The sequence below is a fragment of the Synchiropus splendidus genome, chromosome 6, assembly GCF_027744825.2.
Source record: "Synchiropus splendidus isolate RoL2022-P1 chromosome 6, RoL_Sspl_1.0, whole genome shotgun sequence".
Lineage (NCBI taxonomy): Eukaryota > Metazoa > Chordata > Actinopteri > Syngnathiformes > Callionymidae > Synchiropus > Synchiropus splendidus.
In genome coordinates, this window is record NC_071339.1 from 9578349 (window position 1) to 9602608 (window position 24260).

General features: G+C 45.4%; 4 protein-coding genes across 5 annotated transcripts; 2 read left to right on the forward strand and 2 right to left on the reverse strand.

Annotated features, from left to right (window-relative positions):
- The first annotated feature begins 486 nt into the window (after positions 1 to 486).
- On the forward strand, positions 487 to 6255 carry si:ch1073-456m8.1 (leucine-rich repeat flightless-interacting protein 1). Its single transcript, XM_053868536.1, has 6 exons — positions 487 to 1072; positions 1289 to 1363; positions 3293 to 3331; positions 3524 to 3685; positions 3770 to 3853; positions 4667 to 6255. The coding sequence occupies exons 1-6, from the start codon at positions 974 to 976 to the stop codon at positions 5135 to 5137; spliced, it is 930 nt and encodes a 309-aa protein (XP_053724511.1). The 5' UTR covers positions 487 to 973; the 3' UTR covers positions 5138 to 6255.
- A 675-nt stretch (positions 6256 to 6930) lies between these two features.
- Positions 6931 to 13150, reverse strand: avil (advillin). Of its 2 annotated transcripts, XM_053868534.1 has the most exons (20): positions 13028 to 13150; positions 12888 to 12957; positions 12740 to 12814; positions 12446 to 12642; positions 12273 to 12381; positions 12101 to 12211; positions 11795 to 12000; positions 11649 to 11727; positions 11487 to 11585; positions 11268 to 11424; positions 10306 to 10406; positions 9218 to 9355; positions 8933 to 9091; positions 8690 to 8869; positions 8464 to 8621; positions 8211 to 8355; positions 7915 to 8103; positions 7772 to 7840; positions 7581 to 7691; positions 6931 to 7104 (listed from the first exon to the last, which is right to left on the reverse strand). In XM_053868534.1, the coding sequence occupies exons 2-20, from the start codon at positions 12945 to 12947 to the stop codon at positions 6991 to 6993; spliced, it is 2457 nt and encodes an 818-aa protein (XP_053724509.1). In that variant the 5' UTR covers positions 12948 to 12957; positions 13028 to 13150; the 3' UTR covers positions 6931 to 6990. The 2 variants fall into 2 exon arrangements, with proteins under 2 accessions (XP_053724509.1, XP_053724508.1); XM_053868533.1 differs by lacking the exon at positions 13028 to 13150 and having other exon boundaries at positions 12888 to 13013.
- Positions 13151 to 14762: 1612 nt separating this feature from the next.
- On the forward strand, positions 14763 to 17058 carry LOC128760950 (olfactomedin-like protein 3A). Its single transcript, XM_053868737.1, has 3 exons — positions 14763 to 14907; positions 15463 to 15748; positions 16095 to 17058. Exons 1-3 carry the CDS (start codon positions 14809 to 14811, stop codon positions 16877 to 16879), a joined length of 1170 nt encoding a protein of 389 aa, XP_053724712.1. The 5' UTR covers positions 14763 to 14808; the 3' UTR covers positions 16880 to 17058.
- A 564-nt stretch (positions 17059 to 17622) lies between these two features.
- cdk2 (cyclin-dependent kinase 2) lies at positions 17623 to 20872 on the reverse strand. Its single transcript, XM_053868736.1, has 8 exons — positions 20802 to 20872; positions 20504 to 20731; positions 20044 to 20121; positions 19779 to 19899; positions 19478 to 19648; positions 18558 to 18659; positions 18280 to 18483; positions 17623 to 18208 (listed from the first exon to the last, which is right to left on the reverse strand). Exons 2-8 carry the CDS (start codon positions 20617 to 20619, stop codon positions 18104 to 18106), a joined length of 897 nt encoding a protein of 298 aa, XP_053724711.1. The 5' UTR covers positions 20620 to 20731; positions 20802 to 20872; the 3' UTR covers positions 17623 to 18103.
- Between the last annotated feature and the right edge of the window lie 3388 nt (positions 20873 to 24260).

Consider the following 24260-nt stretch of genomic DNA (forward strand, 5'->3'; position numbering starts at 1 on the left):
GTACCGAGGTACCACTGTATATGGAAACCAATTTCTATTTTGTAAACACAGAATGAAAACCCAGAATGTCTTCTTTGTAATCTAATCTGATAATGTATGTTTGTTGATGGAGACGTATGTGACACCTGTTCTTTGACCCTGAGAGCAAGACATTCATGTGTGTACACAAATAAACAGAAGATAGGCAGAAAAGCCTATCTGTGCTGATCAGCCCGAAGACACAACACCTGCCTTGACGTCGTAGAACATTACTGGTTCTATCATTAAAGTTGAGACCTTGTGTTGTCTTCCCGGTACTGAAATGAAAGCAGGTACAGTGGCTACACAGGACCCTGAGTCCAGCTGAGCTTCCGGATGACTGCTCATTCTTTCACACTGGGGTGGTGTTTGATTAAAGTGTCTGTTTGATGACATGGGACGTAAGCTCTGCCCCTTCAGTCCCGCTTCTGTGTAGCATCGGACTCAACATAGCTCGGTGTGAACGTGGCTTTCATTCCTCACCAAAGCGCCGATGGCCTGCTGGTAACAGGCAGCGTTGCTTGTGGCTCCCAGAGTGCATCACGGTGCGGAGTTCAGAAGAAGAAAGGCACTTACCTAAAGTGTTGGCAGTCCCGCGGCTCGGAGGAGGGTAAACAAAGTTTCGTGGATGTTTGCAAAGTAAACATTGAAATGTGGACCGTGAAGTCAGTCGGGTGTGGCTGCTATAAAGTTCGACTTTTTCACAGTCTGTAACGTCACGTAAAATGCAGGTGCAAAGTTATGTGTATTGAACTTTATCTCATTCAATGCGACTCGACTTCGGGGAGAGTGGGAGGGTTGTGGGCGGCGTGGAGGACAGCTTGTCCCTGCAGGCCTCCGTACTTCCCATCCTGGGCGTCAATACTGTAGTTCCTCTGCGTAGGAAACAGCTCCGCTGAATACCGAGTGGTCGGAGGCGGCTCTTACGTAAACCAAAGCGGTATAAAACACAAAGATGTTGTCAGCCGGCCTGGACAACAGCGGCTCTCCCAGAAAACGGACGCTGTCTCGGGGCATCAGCGAGGATGAATCTCTACGCAGCATCATAAAGGAGGTGAGGAATCTTGGCGTCATCTGCCAAAAGTCCTGATAATGTTTCACTTCGTCATATCGGCTGTTCCCAGTCCGACCACAGATTGAGATCTAAAAGTAGGGTGGTCTTTGATTGTTGTTCTGTTTCTCATGGCTGCCGTTAATGGCTAAAACGCCCCCTTGTGTTGGCGTTAGCACGCATGCTAAAGCTAACTCGGTGTGTTGTGTCCCACCTCAGGCGGAAAACTCTTCCCGGCGTCTGACCCGGAGCGAGAGCAGAACCGGAACCCTGAAGAGAAGGAGTGACAGTCAGGTGAGTTCACACAGTCACTTGGGCCACATGAAATCTCTACTTCCGTGCTCAGGCAAGTGTGCATGCAGACAGTGTTTCCAAATGTACACAGGGTTTAATATTTACCAAACCTCTGGTCTACAAACAAGGATTGGTACTCATTCATGAAGCAGAACTGAGGGTAGAGTCTCCCACAACCTGACAATTACAGAGCTAGATGTCACTTATATATCTACCACGATGTACATGCTGTTGTGATTTTATTTTTTATTACAAAACCACAAAGTTGTGACACCATCAACAGTCCAATATACAACTTAACAGGCAAAAAAATGTTTAAAAAAAACTGTGATCTGTGCTTCCGGAAGTACCGTATTGCGACCGCATTTTGCAAGTGATCTTTCTACAGCAAACGGCTGCAAACATCAATTTCAAGAGCGCTCTATTAAAGAAGCAGCCATCAGTAGTAGGAGGAAGCTCTGACCACCCAAGTGCATCTGGTAATGACAAGTTGGATACAATGGTTTAATGACAGACCACTCTGCGTTTACCTTTTCAAGAGCCAGGTGTCCATGAAGGCAGCTTCCGCTGTGGACCTCACTGTAATCTGCTGAGTACCGGCTGTGGCCATTATTCTGTTGTCACAAATTGAAAGATAAAGATCTTCATTTCTTTGCTCAATGTTTGTGGTTGGAGTCGCTTAAATCGCATGATTCTGACCTTTTGAGTGGAAATCCCATCCTCACTGATACATTAGTGTCATGGCAGATCCATGGTCAGAAGGTGGTTTCATAGTTGGGATGCAATGATTTGCTCAAATATCACAATACTTGAATGTGTATTATTGTCTTGATATTTTACATCAGCTGTGACTCCCGTTGAGTTTAAGCAAGGGCTCAAGTCGTTCTTCATTGTTCAAAGCATTTATTTCTCCATATATTTCACAATAATGCTGTGAGTAGAACCGACATTAACACACAAAACCGAAAAAATAATCTCATGACATACGTACAACATCAACAGAACGGAAAAAAAATACCTCATTGGCCTTATCAAACACTCAACAGGCTAAAGTCTGACTGCAGTCATCCACACGGGTCCTGGTTCGCTGTCCTCGTGTTTCACTGACTCAAAGGTGTTCACTCCCACCCAGTCCCTCCCACAACTCGACCAGGTGGAACAAAAAAAATGTTTTCCCTCCGCACATCTCTCAAACAATAGCAATATAACATGTTTACCTAACAATCAAAAATATTGTTTAATTATTATAATTTATATGCAACTATTTTAGGCGTCTATAGAAATAACCAAAAAATATTAACCAAACTTCCTGCTATTCTAATAGCAGCTTCATCAGCTATATCAATATTTAATCGATAGATACTCAAGGCATTTGTTTTCATGTACAGAATATCGTACTGCATTATCTGATTGATGGCTTTTATTGCAATATATTTCTGTAGATAGGTGGGGCTCGGAAGTAGGTTGTGTCAGAGCAGCCCAAAGCCATACTCCATTCACCATGGAAAGACAAAGCTTCACCTGTCAGATTTAAAACTGGTTCACGGAGCATTCACGAACATGTTGAAGCTAAAATCATCACTTGTCTTTCTCATCTTCACTTTGTACCTGTTGTGCTCTTATTTTGCTCTTCTTTTCTTCTCTCATCTCTTTATATCACTACCTCTCTTCCTTCTCATGCGCACGCCTGTCTCCACCTCCACGCATCTCTTCTTGTCTGGATCCATTAGATCTCTGCCTCTTCAATGCTGCACCTCTCTCATCATCTCTGTTTTTCTTCAGCCTCTTCTTGTTCTCACTGTCTTCTGAGCCGTCACTATCAGTCCAACCCATTGATAAATAAACAGTTTGAGACGGCTGTTCTTCTCTGCCTTTTGATATAGGAACTGTTCATTCAAGCGCTGAAGGTCTGTTTTGTCTTGTTTCCAGCACTCTAACCAGGACGCCTTCATGGGACTTCCAGAGATGGTGACTATCCTTTCACATTTGCCGCAGTGTGGAGTGTTCAGTGCCGTGCTAAACCTTCCCACTCTGAGGGATTTTCAGTTTGTGTGATGAGTCCTCCCCCTTGTGCGAGCGCTTGCTTGTCGCTCGCCCACTCACTGGTTGGCATGAGCCCGGTACAAGATGCCCACACTGACTCCTCTGCTTGTTGTGTAGCTGGAGCTGCAGGCCAGCTACGAGGAGGCGGTGCAGGAGCTGCGGGGGCTGGAGGTGCAGCGAGAGGCTCTGTTGTTCCAGGTGGACGTCCTGCAGGACACACTGGAAGGAGTGGAAGAGCTGCTGGCCGAGGCCCAGAGGGAGGCGGGGCATGCCAACATGGTGGGTTAGGCAAACAAATGAGAATGGCTTCAGTCAACAAGGCTGAGGGTTTGTTGAGTGAGCCGGAGTTTGTTGTGTCTGCAGGAGCTGGAGCGAGAGCGGCAGTCCAGAAGGAAGCTGGAGGACTTGGTCTCGGCTCTGATGAACCAAGTGGCCAGATTGAAGGAGGTAAGGTTCATCTGCTGATGTTCTGGGAGTTACTTTTTTACAGCCTTCCATTGTTATTGCAGATGTAGAGGTACAGTGCAACAAAATGTGGGTTAACATCTGACCAGAAGTAAAAAGCGGAGATGAGACGTGTGGAGGGGTGTATGGGGCTCAGTCTAAGGATGGGCGGAATCTCCATCCAGCCAGTGTTTCCCCTGGTTGTCGATGGCTGGAAGCCAAGCGCCCGTGATGCGCTGTTGATGGAGGTGTAGCTGTGTAGCAAACACTCCACACTGACAACATGGAGGTGACTCGAATGTTCACGCTTAGCGTTCACCAACGCAGGCTTTCCCTGTTCAACGTGGTGAGATTAATACGCACGAATCTGACTGTTGTGTCTCAGTGTATTTATTAATGTGACTCCTCACTGAAGCTAGAATACTGTATGGTTGTTCAGCGGCATCTGATCTGATCAACCATACATCATCATTTTACGCGACAGCGCCACCTATGGAAAGACTTGCTTAATTTTGTACCTCAGTCTTGACAGACATGAATAGCCAGTGCTCCTGAATGAGACTCCCAAAATAGAAAACGAAGATCTGGGTCTGCCATTTTCAAAATTATTATAGTTGCAATATTGCTATTGCAACTCTTTCGAAGACAATATAACCTGGAATGGCTGCACCCAGACCTGGAAGTATGAGGGTTATGAGCCGGACAATGAGGAGTCCGTCAGAAATGAATGATATGAATGGAGAGATGCGAAACCAAGGGAGGAAGTGCAAGATGATGGAAGAGATTCCCACTTCTTCATATCATCTGTGCTTGCAGGAGGTGAACTCTAAAGAGGCGGAAGCTGTCGGCCACCGTGATGCAGCAGATGGGTCAGTGAGGTGCCAACTGAGAGAGGACACAGAGGAGTCCCTGGGCAGGAACCGTTTGACAGGAGGCGTTGAGGACGAGGGGAACGTCCAGCCGGTGGTGCGGCGCCTGGTCGGCAAGCCCGTGGCTCACGCCCCCTCCCTGGCTCTGGACACTCTGGTCCAGGAAGACGGCGTGCTTCAGAGGCCTTACGAGCACGACTGTGGCGACGGGCCAGACCCTTCCCTGGACCAGAACGACTCGGACAGCATAAGTGCCTATGAGGATGCCTCTGCCGACACCCCTGAGCTGGACCGGATCTTCACCGGAGGGGCCCCGGAGCTGCCCCATGACGATGATGCTGCAGATGGAGCGCCGAGTGCGACAAGCAACGGCAGCACACACGACCCTAAAAACCCCGAAGCCTGCGTCGTGTCTTAACCCTCTGTCATTCCACGGGATCATCCTCGACGGCCACTCCAGTCCAATCCAGTTTGTACATTCTGTCTTCTTCAAATCCACTGAATCATCAGTTTGACAACAAACTCAGGTGGTTGAGAAATGGCTGGTCTTGTTTGCCTTTTACTTTCGTCTTTGAGAATATGCGCTGGTGCACTGAAGTTCCTTGGTTCGTTGATCTCTTTCGTTTCATCATCAGCCGCTGTGAGAACTTTTATATAAATGATGAGTCAGACGATTTGCTGGCATCGCAGCTTTAAAAGATGGGGACTAGTTCCTGTTATGGCAAAGGGAAGGTTCAAACGGGAAAGCTTTTCTTGTGGCAGATCATTTCCGTGTGTTTTAGCTCATATTGTTCATGTTGTTCTTAAGGAGCGAGTGGAGGGAGCTGGGCTGCTTATGCACTTTCTTACTTGTCACTATATTGTGGTGAGATTTTGTATTTCCCTTTATGACCAAACCCGTCGGGGAGGCGGCGTTGAGCTGCTGCAGGCTGTTATTCGACTGTTTGCACATGAGCAGTGGGTCTCGCCGCATCTCTTTTGATGTCTCTGTTCGCTGAACACTTTGTATTTAACTGTGGTTGAACTTTTTAAGCTTGTTTTTACACTTCCTTTAAGCTTGAGCAGAGAAACGAGTCGACAACTCTTTCTGAGGTTTGCATGAGCACAGAGGAATGTATTTTTGATTTGATAAACTGCCATCGATTTGATCTTTTGCACGCTGTGTGTTTCTCTTTCGTCTGTTTCTGAGTGAGAAGATCTGCACGTGCAGCTTCTCAACCGTGTCTTGACTTTCTATGTTTACGCAACATCCAAGTCCTTAGATGCTGTCTGTATCGCTGGAGCGAAGCTGACGCAGCAGACTTCACATCTATCAGGTTGATCACAGTCACCTCTTTTGATTCCTTGTTGATTTTATCAAATGAGAATGATTCCCTGGTCACAGATCTCCATGTGACACTGCTGTGGGTCCTGTTTTTCTTACCAAAACCATTCTGTTTATCATGTTTCTAAGGGTCAGTATCTGCTGTCTTGATCTGTAAGATAAATTACACTTGATCGACGACATATCAAAATAAAAATGATTTAATAATTTTTCCTCCCTTGCCATGTGATTGCTGTGAAGGAGTGTTGAGGGCAGCTCTGACTCATTTTAGGCTTTCAAAGATGACGTTAGCGAAGAGTCTGGTGGTGAAGAACAACGTGAGGCAAAAGGCAGAACTCGATTTACTGGTGGAGCCACGCTCCTGCTGTCACTTAGACAAAACCACAAGCTTCGGGTGGAAAGATCATGACTAGAATGAGTTTTCTCCACACTATTCGACATCAGAGTTGAACTCCTCCGTGGAGAGAATTCAGGCCAGACACGATGGAGAGGTTAGGTCTCCTCATTGGCCTCTGAATGCTGTGGTTTTACCTGAGAAGACCTGCAGGAGCTTTCTGTGCCTCTTTTCTCCAGCTGTTGTCCCCTGACCTGACCTCAGATCACCAATATTGGATGGATGGAAGTCTGATCAGTCGGTCATTCAGCTCAATCTTAGGCAACTCGCAACCCTCCTCTACACAAGCTCCTTGTGTGCGTCTGATAATTTCCGAAAGAGCTTCTTTTGCTGCTGAGAAGCTCCACGTAACCAGTCGATGGAATAACGAAGTGTCATTTCAATATATTTAAGGTTTATGAGATTTTGTGCTGCAAACTTGAATCCAAACATCACTAAAAACAGAACTGCTTTAAATGGTGACACAGATTTTAATGATCAACATGGGGTCACATTCGCACAAACCAGTCTGTAAGTGAAATGACCAGCTACGTGAGTGGGCTTAAGTGAGACTCTAAAACAGCCCTTTGTTTTTTTTCATGTTGAGCTGTTTCCAGCGTGGAAGGCCGGCAAAGTCTGCTTTGCTCATCCCAAATATGGCGCTGAAGTCCGAGTCAGACAAGTACTTCTGGAACACAGAACAACGGGAGTCAGCTACACACCATTTGACGATGACAACATAACGTTTCACAAGACAAGTACGCGCCTCGCGGTAAAGCCGCGTTTACAACATGTAACCACTGAACCAGTAACACCACATATGTGAGGTGACCTCTTCTTCCTTGGATCATGGGTGCAGGTCTGACACTCACCTGGCACAGCATTTAAAATGTAAATGTATTATATTGAATTAATATTCAATATTAATATTTCAATTAATATTGAAATAATATACTATATGAGTGACTGACCACCACTGACCTGCAACTTGTGTAAAATCTTGAGATAAAAAAAGTGTTCCACAGGCTGCTGTGCCAGGTCTGAGCTCTAGAGGAAGGTGGTTTAAACACACTGCACACAGCAGAAGGCTGCTATTATAAGCAGGACCTGTATAACCACTGGGTTGGTAATGCTAGCGGGTTGTGCTTCCTGACACAAACAAACCTCTTTCCGGGCCGGGTCCACATCCTCAGGTAGCTCGCTGGTTGGCTTGTTGACCAAAGATTCTGCAGAGAACGTTGGAAAGACTTCCTCCTCCTCTGGCTCGCTCTCCTCCTGGAGAGTCACAAGAATGTTTCATTGCTCTTTTTGGCCTTCACCACTGATGCACAAACATGAGAGTAGTGGGTCCGTACAGCGGTGACAATGACTGGCTCTGCCTCTTCTCCCAGCTCCTGCCTCAGCTCCTCGTAGCTCTGTCCTCCCTTCAGAGGCGACAAGTCACTCAGCATTTTTCACACTGCTCACTCACTGACCTATTTGAGAGGCAAACACTGACGCTCCACTTGGAGGAGTCCCACGCCAGGAACCACCCCGTGAAGGTGGGCGGTTCAAACCCCTGCTTGATGAGGATGATGTGTGTGTCTGGATCTCGGCCGCCCGGATGAGTGCGCAGGTACTCCTGGCAGGTAGCTATTGCGTCTTTACGCTCCGACTCCTTGGCTTGTTGACCGATCCAAACAAAGACCTGGGAGCAGCAGGTGTGTGAAGGAAACGTTGCACCTCATGAGCAACAAAAGCTGCGATCATCTCGTGGCAACAGCACGTGTGATGCTGGTGCAACCTTTTCCCCACCTGGTCCCAGGTATCCAGGAGCATGACGTCATCTTCCAAGAGGTCCTCCTGCGTAAACTGAGCCACTTCTGTCACCAGGAAGCGACCGGTCTTGTTGGAACACTCAAAGAGGCGTGGGTGGTGCTCCAGAGTCGTCTGTTGGAGTCTGAAACACCCAGCAACGAAGCAAAGCGCCACAGCGTCGGTCGACATTTCATCAATGTAACACGTGATGTAAACGGAAATATCCCATTCATGAAGTCACAGCTCGCACCTTTTGTCATTTGCATACGAAGTCTTTCCGCCGAGAAGTTCCCAAAACGCAAAGGGCTCTTGACCTTCAGCTATAATCTCCTCACAGCCGTTCTGGGAGTTCTGGCCAATCACAGAGCTGATCTCCTTGGCCATGGCTCGCTCGTCTCCGCTGGATCCCTAAAATATTGGTGAGATCAGAGATGCACTGGGGGGTGGGGTTCAGTCTGAGCCATCATCGCCCTTACCTTCCCACACCAAAGATGGAGTCCAGACTGACTCTTCAGCATGAACACATCATTGGAGTTCAGGGACGAGGCCAGAGCTGGAACCTCAATGGCTTTTGTGTTGCACGGGTCGCAACCATGGATCTGGAACAACCTCACGGGTGGCTCCGGGTCAGAGGGCCTGTTTCTGCTGGTGCCACCCTGAGCCAAAGGTGAGAAGCAGATCAGGGGTGGGAATCAAGGACAGGTGGTCAAACGACGGACCTCGAAAATGACCATTTTCCCTCTGAAGATAGCCAGGAAATGTCTTGGTTCTTTGCCCATGGCGACCCTGACTTGAACTGCCGCTCCTCCGTACTTCTGGTCCAGATGCACGGCCTGTAGCGCCGAGGCTGCCAATTCATCTGTCGTAGCATGTCGCCCCTTCAGAGAGAATGAACTCAATCGCATACATATGGCAGCAGTAACAAACAGACGCAGCACGTGATCCAGGCCTCACTAGAATGAAGGTCACGTGGTACAGGCACATCAGTGTCAGGAGAGGTTCACCTGCCAGATGTAGAGCAGATAATGTTCCTTGTTGTTAACAAGGTACGTGTAGAGGATCAAGTAGCAGTCGCCGCCGTAGAAGTAGCCGTAACTTTGGGGATCCAATGGGACCAGCTCCAAATCCTCGACCCTCCACGCCTGTGTGCATGAGAAACAAGTTCTTGTATACAAGGGCGTCAGTTTGTTTAGAGAGGTGTGTGGAGTAGGTGGACGGGGGAACACAGGCTTGCGCGTGCACAATTGCGCATTGCAGATACGCTCTATGTCATACGTGCTATGCCCTCTAATGAGCTTCGCTATTGGTTAATCCACTCCAAGGCTCCCAGAATCGATTCGCTTCACTCTCCACCCAGTTAGGCTGCACCTCTCCCAATAAAACCCACTGGTCCCTGTTTCTTGCCTCCTTTTGTCACTCAGCCTGTATAAATGGAAGCTTGGATTACTTCATCACCATCTGGTGCTTTTGGATGAGGATAGATTTTGGTCTTCTTTCGAGACAGTTATGGTGTCTGAGGACACTCACGTCAAGTGCCCCACTGACCTGGGGGTCAAGCATCGGCTGGAACTTGACACCTGCGCGGTTTACGTCCCTTCAGACAGGAGAGCGGCTTGTCAGGGAGGCCATCCTTCTGTGGGTCGGAGACTTGGTCGGGCAGACCAGTCAACCCGAACCCAGTCCGTCAATCGCCGAAGCGCATGAAGGATCAGGACATGTACGACGAGTCAGACAAAGCCAGGGTCTTCATGGAAGAAGGACACCCAGGAGGCCCAGGGGCCTACTTGAGACGACGTCAGGACCTGGCCACAGCTCCACGTAGATTGACCAATAGGGGAGGCTGTTAGAGGGCTACGCACATATTCATAGAACTGTGCTTGAATTAAGCCAGATTTTGGTTCACCTTCTCTCGGATGAGGCGCTGATCTACTTATCACGGATGGGTGCAGATGATGCTTTCATGAGCGTCAGAATTTTCTACACCATTGAAAATAACTGGGGTTTACAGGAATTGAGTATGGTGGGGACAAAATGACCCTCGTCAAAAAGTGTGCCTGTGTGGAGGCCAACAGAGTCAGGTCACATGTCCTACCTCCACTTCACCCCCGCCGTTGTCCACCATACGTTCCTCTGCTGCGATCTCAGGCTTGGAATGCAACAGGGTGGCATCAAACTTTTCCTGAGAGATGCGGGCTTAAATGGGACACGACAATTTAAAGCACAATACCTTTACCAATCCGAGTTTTCCAAAATTGGAAAAGTCACAGCCTACCAGTGGTAAAATGATATTTAAAACAGAAAATTACTCAACCGCATTGAAGAAAACACTGAAGCAAAATAAGTAATTCATAAGTAACGTTAGTAAATCTGTGTGTGAGAGCAGAGGTGTATGTTCTTTATTATGTTTGCTTGTTTAGCAAAATGTATCCCCGCCATGGATGCAAAGTAACTCAGATACAGATTTGAATTAAAGTTTATGAAAGGACATTTTGATGATGGGAAACCGGAACAGATGATCGCACTTTGGTGACAATCATAATTTCCATCTGGATTCAAAAATCCTTCGAAGGATTCAAGACTCTGTCGGACAAGAGCTGCAGTGCAACCTATACTTCTTTGCTAGTGTGTGTGAGCTTGATCCAGAACACAACTGCCTCCTGCTGTCCTGTTGAGTCGATTGAAAAACAATATTTCAAATGCTATAGATGGATATACAAAATGTAGATCACTAACAGCGGTGGTTTTTCTAGCTCCTGATGTAACAGGTCTAAGCTGCACCATTAAATTTATAAACATCCATGTAACTGTGGACACCTGGATCCTTTGGCTCTGTGTTGAAGGAACATCAACATACAACACAAGTTGTATACAGTCTCTAATGGAAACACTCTCTGAAGCTGTTGAGTAACTGTGCAACACCACCTGGTTACACCCTAGAGGAGCTGCATCTATTTAGCCAACGAAAGAAGTAGAACTTGCAGCCGTGGAAAGATGTAATCCATCAGTTTACGGTACTTTATTTCCCTCAGTTGCGTAACAGATTAAGAGACATACCGACTCTGCCTCTCATGCGCGCCTTGCTAAGCGGGGAGACAGTCTGATCCTTCACGGTCCAGTTTTTGAAGAGCTGCATGAAGAGCGCCGACTCTCCTCCGTCGTTCACTGTTTCCACATTGGTAGTGATCGGGTAGCCTTTCACTTGGATAAACTCCTGCAGGTCAGAAGAGAAGGAGGCTGAGGATCTCAGCATATTTGGGGTAATCGCCATCTTACCAGGGCTCTGGCCATTGCTGCCTGTCGCTCAGCTTTGTTGGCTTTCTTGCCCTTCCATACGAATATCTTCACCCCTCCCTGGTCCAGGACATAGCAGTCCTGCATGGCAGTCAGTGTTAACAGCTGTGGTACTAGAAAAAGAGTGTTTTGGAAAAGTCTGACCTCATGGTTGAGGAGGTCTTGAACCAGAGGCCTGGTGGAGACCTCTGTGGTCTTCATCTGTCCACCAGCATTGGACAAGCTGAGACAGAAGCAAATAAATGATCACAGGAGAGGTGGAACACTGGACCGCTATGCAAGTGTCTCACTGGTAAAGAGTCAGTTGACACATCTGTGCCGGGTCTACTGTGTCATCCGCAGGTCCGTCCGTGACATCTGAGGTTCTTTCTCCAAGAACTTGGGTCAGCAGATGCATGCTGTATGGAGACTTCCTCTCGTTTTCAGCCTCGACCACCCTGATCTCCGCGCGGCCTCCTCGCTCCTCGTCTCGAATGTTTCGGGCCAGCAACATTCCCTGCACATTGATGGACAACGTTTTAGACGCTTCACTCAGCTGTGTTTTGGGAACCTAATGCTTGACTATACAGCTAAACGTTGGCGCTCGCCAATCTCACCTTGAGTCTTTCCTGATTGTTGCTCTTAGGCCCATTCCATTGGATGATAGTGGCTCCGATGTCACACAAAAACACGTCACCCAGGTTGAAGCTGTCCCAGCTCAGCTCCACCTGAAACACACCATGAGCGTCAGTCACCTTCCCCGCCACCACAGCATTACGTAAGACTCACCTCCCGAGCGATCACCCGCTTCCTGCCTTTGACATGGAGGAGTCTCTTTACGTCGCAGGTGTTGGTTTCCACATGTCTCATGCCGGATGCCACCCCACCCGCCTTATAGCTGGACATAAACACACCAGTCAGAAACGAGACTTCACATCAGATACAATAAATCCTTCAGTCACATTATGCCATGTTTGAAGTAGCCCTTGAAGAGATCAGACTCGTGATCCTGAACCTCCCTGTGCTGGACCGGAGTGGAGCCCAGAAACTCATCGAGCTGTATTGTGTAAACAGCAGCTGCTCCTTGTTCGTCCTGACTGGACTGCGAGCCGATCCAGTAGTGGATCTCATAGCGCAGAGAGCGCCTCACCTTTTGGGTCTGGAAAGATTACCAATGGAAAAGTGATTATATAAGCCCCAACACACACGTCCCGGCACTGGAAACCGCAACGCTTCAGCCCCATTCCCAGACTCACTGAGAGCAGAAGGTAGCAGTCACCCTCGTAAAAGTTTCCGTAGAACTTCTCTGGGACCGGTGCCAGCTCCATTTTCTGCGTTGCAAATGACAACCCACATCAGTTTTATGGTCACCATCGCGAGAAGATTCTGCTGAGCAGAGTCGACCTCTATTCTCCAGATGATGATCCCAGGACTGTGGGTCACGGCCCTGAAGGTCTGCTCCATTGTTTCGTATCTTAATGAGAAAACTATCAGCAAGACCGGCACAGAAAATGAAAATGAAAAAGAATTCTCCAGCAGCCGACCTCCTCTGGAACACAACTCAAAGGGTGGGTTTTTTCCAGCACTCCAACACCATTTGCCTGACTTTGCATTACTCCAGGACAGTCCAATGGAAACACCTGTAGGCAAATGAGCTGGGGGAAAAAAAAAAAGAAAGTCCATATCCAATTGCTTTTCTCAGACTAGCTTTTACTGACTTGGAAAAGAGAAGTGAAAATTCGATGAAGTTGCAGAAATAAAAATGAGCTATGCAGTATAAACATCATAACAGACTAAAGGAGCGTTGCCAATTTAAATCATGAGACTACTCATGGAGATGTTTTGGATTATGAAGTGTGGTTTGTTTCAAGCAGTGTCCTCCGCAGACTTTTGCAAACCAAAGCTGAATTCAAATCCCAAAAATGAGCCGTAATTTGGTTCCAAACGCACAAAAATAAAGGCCACAAACTGTTTTCTGCCTCACAAACATGTGACTATAGTGCATGGCTACATGTTTACTGGTGTTTTCTGGATCATGCTGAAGAACTCCTTCAAAGATATTCAATCTTTATGTACTTCAGACATTATGGGATGCCAGGAGTATTTCACAACACATGCCCTGGCTAGTAGAAGTGAGTAGAAGAGTGGGTGTTGGGTATTGTCTTGTCCCGACCAGGTGCTTCTCCTTAAAACAAGGATCCTCCTCACAGCCAGTCGGGAGGAACACTGGCTACAGCTGATCTGCCCCAGATGGGTCCAATTTTTTGCATTATTAAGCAAGGAAAATTTCTTCACAGATTCTAACACAGTATTCAAAAGAGTTTTCGGCACACCAAAAAAACAAAAACCACTAAAAAGACAGACACTAATCCAGAGTGATGGGCACATTCAAGAGAGAATTGAAGATGAAGTGATGCATCCACTCAAGAAGTGATCTGGCATCATCAAGACTCACCAAAAAAAATGCAGTTCTGGACAGAAATGAATGCGAAGCTTATCGCAATAATGTGCTGGTAAAATCAGAGCTCATCTCCAAGAGACAGTTATCACCAGAGGGATCTTAGATCAGTGGCGGCAGGTCACTAGGGAGCGCACCGCCCCACCTCTCATTGTACCTTTATAAAGATGTACATCTATTTTTTTTTTTTTTTAATATTTTTCAAGTGCCCCTTCTGCACAGCAGCTCCTTGTGTAAGGATCAAGTTCATCCTATCACGACCCTAGAATCTGTTGCCCAAAGGGAACTTTTCTGCAGCTCTAAAAAATATATTTTTTTATTATTATATTCTTCGTTTGTGGTGCATTATATGCATCGTTTAATGCCACTACTGCTACTGCTCATAAAGCACAAGTACTGCAGCAAAAAATCTGACAAAAACAAAGTTACACACCGATTCATGAATTTGAATTCAAGCACAATCATAAGTCGCCATATGTCCTCTGGAGTTTCCATCGCCACGGTGTGTATACGATCTTAAGATTGTGAACAGTGTCACAGCTTGTATTTATATTTGTACAGGGATGAAGAAAACATATTTGATATGAAACATAACAGTCACATTGGCACACATGTACAGAAGTACTGTCTAGGTGCCTGTGGCATCTGAGAGCCCTGTTTTTTAGTCCACCATTTCAATGCATTCTCCTTAAAATAAGATCTGAATTGGCAACACCAGGGACAGAGTGGAAAAGATTTTTGGCTCACACTTCCATCTCCACCAGAACTTTTCGGCTCCTCCCAGGAAAACATTCCAGCCCACCTCTGGGAGTCTGCTGGCTCCTCCACAGCTTCAGAACTTCACAGAGGCAGACGGGACCGGCCGAAATGAGAGGACTGGTTGTCTTGATGAGCCTGGCGTGCCTTGCCAGCACGCAGCACCAGGCGTTGATAGACTACTTGGAGCGGCGGCTGCTGGCTATCGAGGTAAGTCCTGTTCTGCCTCCCTGCCAAGCCCTCTGCTCCCAGCTGGCCCTCACAGGAACTTCCAGGAAAAAGGGGCAAAGGCGATGGAATGCAGATGTGGATTATTCGGGGGAAAGTTCTGGTAGTTCTGGAAGGAGAATCCCATTAGAATTTATAGCTTGTAAGCCTTTTATAAGAGGTGAACATTTTCTTGCTTCCACAATGCCACAGCTCTGATAGATGGATACGTTTTTAACGCGTTTCAAATTTCCCTCAGTCAGGCAGAGGCAGGAAAAGAAAGCAAGTCAACATTCTTCTGGTTCAGAGTTGCTTTAGAAAACACTGACCACCTGCTGGGGGAATCTTTTTTCATTTGTCTCCTCCTCTGCGGGGTCAGAGGTCAGGCAGAACGACCGCCTTGCTGCATCAGGACTTACATTTAGGCGATCAAACTTCATTGTGTCGTATATATATATATATATCAGTCAATAGTTTGAATATAACTCCTTTTCTATAAGTCTATTTCACCTCACCCTGATAACCCCAGCAATCCTCCGCTGTGGTGACGTCCTTCAGGACCGGATCGCCCTGTGGCACGAACAGACCACTCGCTACGCCTCGGAGCTTCGGGAGCTGAAGCAGCAGATGGTCTCCCAGCTGGAAAACCTGGACAAAGAGAAGGAGACCCTGCGAGTGAACCTGGACAGTGTGGGCACCAGAGTGGATAGGGTGGAGCGGGAGCTGGACTACCTGGAGACCCAGAACGGAGTACAGCCATGTGTGGACGTGGACGACAAGTTGATCGAGCAGCAGGTGACTCTGGTGAAGGAGAAGCAGAAGAGCAAGTACTTCAAGCTCTCAGGTGAGATATGCAGCTGATGTTTTAGTCTGTATATTTACATCTACCACAGCGGTATATTTTACTGGAAAATATGGAAAATATATTAACATATTTTAACAGACTAATCCCTACAATCGCAAAAATAGGTAGTTTAAGCTTCAAATATTTATATATTTAGTGAACATGTTAAACAAAATAGTAAAGACAAGTTACGTGATAACTGAGTTTGCAGAGAAGTAAAACCTGGTTCAAATAGAAATATAGTAAACTTCTCAATGTTCCACAAACTACCAATGTTCTCAAACAATGGTGATGTCTACTTGTTCATGTGAACTGTCATTAATGCTGAGAGAATGGCTTATTCCAGACTGCAGTGACATGATCTCCAGCATCAAGGCCATGAAGATCCTCAAAAGAGCAGGAGGGCAACAGGGCATGTGGACCAAAGACACCAGCGGGGGTTCAGGGAAGGTCTACATATTTAATGGGACCCATGAAGACACGGTCCATGTGTTCTCCTCAGTGCAGGACTTTGCTCGATCCCTGGGTTTATCAGTGTCCCAGCAGATCAAGCTGCCCTCAGCCTGGAGAGGGACAGGACACGTCGTCTACAACAACCATGCCTACTACATCAGCCAAGCAGAGGAGATGACGGTGACAAAATATGACCTGAGGAACACGTCTGTGGCTGACAGCAGTGTGTTCCCAGTCCAGGACCACCTGCCCGTCTACCCTCTGAACCCGGAGACGGTGATGGACCTGGCTGTGGACGAGGAGGGCCTGTGGGCCATCTACGCCACACGGCAGACTGACAAGTACATCTCTCTTGCGAAAATGGAGGCGTCGGGGCTGGAAATTGTCCAGACGTGGGACACTAACTGTCCAAGGGAGAATGCTGAGGCTGCGTTTGTCATTTGCGGGACTCTGTATGTGGTGTACAACACCAAGCATCCGGGCCGTTCACGGGTGCAATGTGTGTATGACGTCAACGGGTTGGTGACCAACGAGGAAGCGCCCTTGGTGTACTTCCCAAAGCGTTATGGATCCCATTCCGGACTGAAGTACAACCCGCAGGAGCAGCTGCTGTACGCCTGGGACGACGGCTACCAGATCCTCTACAAGCTCGCCATGAAGAAGAAACTAGAGGTTTAAGTTAAACACGTAGAACATTAGTTATGGCACGTGACTCTGTACATTCATGACCTGTAGCTTGACTTTGCCAAGTCATTCACGTAAAACCAGTCACAGACAACATTGTATCCCGTGGCTTTTGTTATTGACTGAACAACATTTTGTTGGCAAATTTTGGTGAAAAATCTGAATAAAAAGTGGTGAGAATAAACTATTCACAAATGTTTTAAAGGCATTTTACCGCAAAAGACAAATGCAAACGCAGGCTTTTTAAGGTCTCCTCAATTACCTGTCTTCGTGTAATTTCAAACGCATTTTCTTAATACACTTAAAAAGTCTCGTCTGCTTTCAAGGGAAACTTACTGCGCCTCTTGCCCTCTAGTGGTGATAAATAGAATGGCGAATTTGTTACAACTGCGATTTTTTAAATTGACGTATGCATAAAAAAAAATCCAGACCTTTTTACATAGAATCATAGAACATCAACCTTTGTCCTGGCAGAAACGGTCTTATTTTGGCAGTTTAATGGAAATTCTAAAAGAAAAAAATGGGAAAGAAATGGCCAGCAAAAAACATCTATAGGTATCACCCGAATATTAGGAAAGTGAATCAAACATCCCTTTCCTCGACGATCTGTCATCTTTAAATTTACAAATAGGCAGTGGTTGTAGTTTGTAGTAAAACCTGGTTCAAATAGTCATGAAATAAGATGGCAGATAGCAATGAGCTCACAAGTAAACAACCATTTGATAAAGCAGTTTTATTTTTCTCAAAATATTTATAAAAAACTGTGCATGAATTGCAGATAAAATCTACCATAAGAAAGATGCAACAGCATATGAATGACTAAAACTGGATTCAAAACTTTAAACATTTTACATTGAACTTCCCAGTACGAAAAGAAAACTTCAGTTTGGAACATTCTTTTACCTATAGAGCTAAACTACTGATAAACACTTTGATATTTGCACTGTCCCGAAAGACTCAACGGTTTACATCCTGCGTGTTCAATTTAGCTTTTCATCTCAATATCCGGCTCTCTTTCTCAGACCTTGGGAAGATATCGGGGTATGATCGAAGGACACCCCCAATCACAGACAACATTTACAAGTATGGCAACTCACATAAATATACAATGAACATTGGAGAATTACAAAAAGACAATTATATCCATCACCAAACAAATTCTGCTTCAGAACTCTTCAAACGATCGGAAACTTGTAGAAGCCAGAAGTACTCCAACATTCAAATCCTCAGATGTGGTAGCGGCATGGTCACATCCCGGAAGAACCGGTGAACAAGAGCATTTTTGGCAGATATCCTTTTCATTGGATCGTACTGGAGCATCTCCTGAGAAGAAACACAAAGCAACAAAGGTATAAACATCATGGATAGAAGCCAAATTAAAAAGGTTGCCTCACCCCGAGCAGGTCTCTCCCATCCTGATCAAGAAGAGGAACCACTTTGTTCAATTCCTGTCGAGCCCATTTGGGAAACGTTGGCTTGTAGTCTGGCATGGACGTAACACCGGGCCAGATGTTGTCATCAGGCGTTCCCAGGGTGCGGAAGATTCGGAAAAGCTGGTCGATCTCAGAATCTCCGGGGAACAAGGCCTTTCTGGTGAGCTGGACAACAAGAGGGTCATTTAAAGATGTTTTCTGACCAAAGTACTGCTCGCTTTAAAGCAACAGTTTATTACCATCTCAGCAAAGATGCAGCCGAGGCTCCAGATGTCAACAGCTGTGGAGTAATACTTGCAGCCCAGGAGGATTTCTGGTGCTCTGTACCACAGTGTTACCACCTGTTAAAGAAAAGAAACACATATATGATGAAGTGCGATAAAAACATGAAAGCATTTTCAGCTTATTAGCTTTTGAAGACGTTGATGGACAGACAGAATGTCTCATTCCTGACAGTGAACACTTATCACAACTATATCCTTCACAACTTTCTAACTTTAAAGGTCCCATATCCTCCTCATTTTAGTAGGGACATATTTGATATGTATCGCAATACAGTATGACGATACATTACGATCGATATATTGCGATATTGTAAGTACAGTGAAATTTTGTAATAGCCAACAGCCATTATTTTAAGGGGGAAAAGAATACAGACAACTTACAATGTTGAGTACAAGGTAATAGTGCAAGTGGAAGAAATATTTATGAAATAACACAACACACAAGTATGGCAATATTTGAGTCCTTCATGATTTTCTTGCACCTGTCCCCTACATTTCAAGTGTTTTCAATTCAGATTAGAGCTCAGTGGAACATCATACTGGACACTGGTCATAAAATACAGCACATACTCAACATCTGCAGGCGCATAAAGTGATACAATGAATATCAAAACTATAGCAACCGTGACTCAGTTTGAAACTTAAATAGAAAGGTTTGACAGAAAAAAAGGGACGACAGGGACCGTCAAAAGGTTTCGTGACATCATGAAAGTTGATGTCGGAACCAGTGTGATGTAGTAACCGGATGCTTCAAGAAATAAGTAACTAGCTGACAAATGCAAGGACACATTCAATTTCATCTTTGTCTTGTATGCTGAGGCACCAGAGAGGCACGATAACAATCCAACAGCCAGAAAACGGTCCCAATGTGTTACCTCGTGAGTGTACTGGCGGGCAGGTACAGTGAAGGCTCTTGCCAGGCCAAAGTCAGCCAGCTTGATCTCACCCTGGGCGTTGATGAGGAGATTCTGGGGCTTCAAGTCGCGGTGAAGGACCCTGTGGGAATGGCAGAACGCCAATCCCTGCAGAAGCTGGAAGAGATAACTCTGAAAAACACGCAGAGACTTTGTAAGAGCCATGAACTCAAGAGTCCACAGACTTAAGATTGCTCATATACCTTGTAGCAGGGTTCAATAGAACAATATTTACATGAAAAACATGCGATCAGTTCTGCACCTTGATCAAAGGCAGCGGGACGCCGTTCACAGATGAAGAGTCCATGAACTTCTTCAGGTCCTGGTGCAGGAACTCAAAAACCAGGTAGAGCTTGTTTTCTGTGTGGATTACATCCTGCAACCTGAGGCAGAAGGACAAAAGCTTAGGACCAGAGCGACCAAGTCAGATGATAGAGAACACATTAACTCATACTTCTATTCAGGTCAAAAGAACCGTTCATCATCACATGGGGTGTATAGCTGTGTTTATAACTTGGTAGACTTACTTGACGATGTTTGGATGAGTGAGTTCTTTGAGAAGGGAAATCTCTCGAATGGCTGTACTCGGAACACCCTCTGTTTCCCTGAAGAAAACACGAGGGTGTAAACTAAGTACTCAGCAGCATCTTTCAATGGGTTGACTCAAACAGCAGCGTAGTAAACAGTGGTGCGTAGAAACCAGGTCTAACCGAGGTTAAACCTCAACAGGATTCAGCGCCAGATCCGACCGCGAAACATGAAGAGCGTCTGGTAAACATGACCCCCTCCCCAACCCCAAACCTTCCGCGATAACAACTTGAACAATGCATCGCCTGTATAAGTGCAACAAAGGCCTTTCAAAGATGAGTTTAAAGTGCACAGTGCATGTTTGGAAGTGACTCCGTTACACCACAACAGAGGGACGCAGCACTCGGTGCATCTGGACTCGCGAATCCTGCGTGTGTAAACAACAACAAGAGAACTTACGTGTCCAGTCTGATCTTCTTGAGGGCAACCGTCTCTCCGGTGACTTTATTTTTGGCTTTGTACACCACTCCATACGTGCCCTCTCCGATCTTTTCCACCTTCTGAAACGAATCCATGAGTGCAGCACTTTGTAGCGGCGCGGCTAAGCTCCGGTCTTTGTGTCGATGCCAACAACCCTCATGTACGACCTGTCTTTCGGTTGAAACCCGGCGCTGCGAAGCGAATGGCCTGTGAGAAAAGATTCCGGTGAATGACGTGAATACTCTAAACGACTACGTGGCCACTATCCTCCATTTACCGAAGCGGTAGATGGATATCTAGCTTCCTGCTGCTCCTCTATGGAAACAGAACCAACGCACAGGCTTTTCCCGCGTTAGCATCGGAGGCGCTCAGTTTCCTTAGCAGCATGCCCCGTCTGAGGAGGGCGGTGTCTTGAGAGCGGTCGACGCCGGCTGCGTGATGCGAATTTTGCTATAAAACTGCAACAAGAAATAAGCATTTGAGCGGTATGGTGGGACTTTAGAATCCGTCATCACTTGAGAACCAGATTGTAAGACGTGAAGGTGACGAGCGCAAGTTGTGTACCATTCATGTCGGTGATAAAAACAAACTAGCAACCCCAGTTCAGGTCACGTGGCCCCAGCTTCAAATTACGTCGCGAGACCAAGCGGAATACATGGAACTAAAATACGAGTTCTGATTCACTTGTTGGTTGAAAAATCGTGTCTTTAGAACAAAAGTACGGGGTTATTATCCAGTCAACCTCGCATTTTCTTTTTGCTAAATTTCTAAATATATAAGTATTTGTACGTTTTGTACGACAATTTGTCACTGTTTTAGTTGATTCACAGATTCATAAATGTTTCATTAATGAACATTGCAAACTCTCCTGCTGGTCAGTAACCGGTGTTTAACATGAAGCAATATCGTCAAATACACGCGAATACATACGTGTAAACTGATCTCCCTTCAATTGTATAATTTGAAGATTTGGGTCGCATACTCTTTATTGCATACATATTGTTATTTAATTAAAAAAAATTTAAAATAGAATTGTCAGTCCAGTTCATTGTTTGTGGTTGAAAATAAAATTTTCATTCAACTTCATAATTAGGTGTATACAAACACTTACAGTATATTACATATAAGACAATAAAACATTACTCACTACGCTCAAATACGCTTATAATACATATATATATATATATATATATATATATATATTTTTTTTTTTTTTTTTTTTTATCTCAACAAACATGACCAGAGCTGAGTTGACTCTTGAAAACAATTTCCTTGACACGATCAAAAACAAATATTTGCATGAGAAAAGCATTATTGGACAATCCATCTTTAGTGTGACGGAGATAAAATATTGATAGCCCCATTAAAAACACGACAACTATTAAATGCCATTCTTTATCTACATATTTACTACGATCTTCATTCAATAAGAAATACAAATAATGAACTCTGGGTGTCAGGGTTCTGTCACGAGGCCCAGCAATGCATGTAAAAATACTACATGTTGGAGATTAAAGACATTCCCCTGTGTGTGGAATGTCAGGTCTGGTGGTGTGAGAGAAGGATTTATTTCCTCCAGCTCTCGTAACAGCACATGAGGAGTCACATGCAGCGTGACTCAAGTTGAAAGGAGATGTGGGCAACCCCCCCAACATAAAACCATATATATATATATATATATATATATATATATATATATATATATATATATATATATATATATATATATACACAGTGGTACCTCAGTTTTCGAACGTCCCGGAGTTCGAACAAAAATTTCGAGATTTTTCTGCTTCGGATTTCCAGGGTTTGATGTCCTGTTGTGGGCTGGAGCTGGGACAGGGATGAGGCGAGTCTGGGACAGAGCGTGACTTGGTTTATGACTTTGTCACAGCCAAACTGCACAGAAGCGCACATTCAGAGCTGGACACGCACCGGGCACCTCTTCACTTCTGGAGAGACCTCACTCACTCGGCAACCCCTCCCACATGCAGCGGCCACACACGTAGAGGAACAGCGCACCTGCAGCAGACACTCTACATTCACTCCTACAAAAGCCTGTTTTAAGGCTTGGAACGCATTATTTCTTTTTCCATTCATTGTAATGGGAAAAATCGATTCAGATTTCGAACAATTCGCTTCTCGAATGGCCGTCTGGAACGGATTGTGGTCGAGAACCGAGGTACTGTGTGTGTGTATATATATATATATATATATGGTGTCATGTTTCTATTTCCAAAAAATACGTGGAACATATAGAGCTCTATTGCATTGCCAAGAGGTTAGTGCTGGGAAGCAAAGCATGTGACTATTAAAATGAGTGCATGGAACTGATAAGACAGTATCTCTCTTTTCTCATGAGTCTAAGAATGAGGAAACAATGGATTAAAAATGGGCATATGTAAGTAAAAAGACAGAAAATTTTTTTTCTCTTTTTCTTAACTCGAGTACTTTCAAGGAGATCAGTGCTAAGAGACAGCACTATTATCAACAACACACTTTTTGTTTGATTTAGAAGGTGAAATGGTTATTCAGTGTATCTCAATTACAATATTTCACCGAGCCACAGATTAGTAGGTTTCATTTTCTTTAGAAAATATGGTTTTACAATATACCTATGGTTTGGTAAGTCACAGAAACTAATAGCTGATTGAGTCACATGACACCAAATCCAACTCGGTAATAAAAACACACATACGTGAATGGAACAGTGGCTGGTCAGTGGACAACAAGGGAGTCACAATACTGCACCACGGGTGCAGTTCCTGGAGCTGCTGCAGCCTGAGGTGGACTGCAGGATGTGGGGGAATGATGGAGGAAATAAAAGGATGCTATTGATCCGCCGTTCACACACTGGTCTTGTGACGCACACCGAGCTGCGGAGTCAGACATCTGAATCAGGCGTGACTCTCCCAGAGCACAGTGCTGGATTCACACTGTGTGATTTCCGGATGGTTCGAGGCACATATTTAAACTTTCAGTCGGTCATACCATTGCACAACGACAAATAATGAAATCAATTTAATCATGTGCATGAATAGAGATTAATATTTCCCACCGAATATCTAAAAGATCTCTTCCCATCAGTCACACATCCATTGAATAATACATCCGTCCAGCGACCTATCTCTTCGACGATGTAGTCGTCCTCCAGCCATCCAGCTTTACGTTGTTTCACTCAGGTGAATGGATTGATCCATTCATATGCACCAAACATCCATCTACACGTATCCATCATGTATGAATACATGTACATGTATTCTTCATGCATGAATTGATCAATACATAGCTTGTATTCCTCAATTCCCCTTCATTTATTCATCAATTCAGGAACGTATACTTTGAAATAGCCTTCCATTCATCACACATGTCCATCTCATCCATTTATCTATCCATCCATCCACTCACCCATCCATCATCCATCCATCATCCATTATTCCATCCATCCACCCATCCATTCACTCACCAATCCATCCATCCATCCATCCACTCACCCATCCATCCATCCATCCATCCATCCATCCACTCACCCATCCACTCACCCATCCATCCACTCACCCATCCATCATCCATCATCCATCATCCATCCATCCACTCACCCATCCATTCATCATCCATCCATCCATTATTCCATCCATCCATCCACTCACCCATCCATCCATCCATCCATCATCCATCCACTCACCTATCCATCATCCATCCACTCACCCATCCATCATCCATCCACTCACCCATC

Coding starts and splice junctions, on each gene's coding strand:
- si:ch1073-456m8.1 (XM_053868536.1), top strand. CDS start 974: ATGTTGTCAGCCGGCCTGGACAACAGCGGCTCTCCCAGAAAACGGACG. Junction 3,332..3,523: donor TCATGGGACTTCCAGAGATG/GTGACTATCCTT, acceptor CTTGTTGTGTAG/CTGGAGCTGCAGGCCAGCTA. Junction 3,854..4,666: donor AAGTGGCCAGATTGAAGGAG/GTAAGGTTCATC, acceptor CTGTGCTTGCAG/GAGGTGAACTCTAAAGAGGC.
- avil (XM_053868534.1), bottom strand. CDS start 12,947: ATGGAGCAGACCTTCAGGGCCGTGACCCACAGTCCTGGGATCATCATC. Junction 10,407..11,267: donor GCGCATGAGAGGCAGAGTCG/GTATGTCTCTTA, acceptor GTCCCATTTAAG/CCCGCATCTCTCAGGAAAAG. Junction 7,841..7,914: donor GGGACTCCTCCAAGTGGAGC/GTCAGTGTTTGC, acceptor TCGCCTCTGAAG/GGAGGACAGAGCTACGAGGA.
- LOC128760950 (XM_053868737.1), top strand. CDS start 14,809: ATGAGAGGACTGGTTGTCTTGATGAGCCTGGCGTGCCTTGCCAGCACG. Junction 14,908..15,462: donor GGCGGCTGCTGGCTATCGAG/GTAAGTCCTGTT, acceptor GACGTCCTTCAG/GACCGGATCGCCCTGTGGCA. Junction 15,749..16,094: donor CAAGTACTTCAAGCTCTCAG/GTGAGATATGCA, acceptor GGCTTATTCCAG/ACTGCAGTGACATGATCTCC.
- cdk2 (XM_053868736.1), bottom strand. CDS start 20,619: ATGGATTCGTTTCAGAAGGTGGAAAAGATCGGAGAGGGCACGTATGGA. Junction 20,122..20,503: donor AAGAAGATCAGACTGGACAC/GTAAGTTCTCTT, acceptor TGTTTTCTTCAG/GGAAACAGAGGGTGTTCCGA. Junction 19,900..20,043: donor ACTCATCCAAACATCGTCAA/GTAAGTCTACCA, acceptor CTTCTGCCTCAG/GTTGCAGGATGTAATCCACA.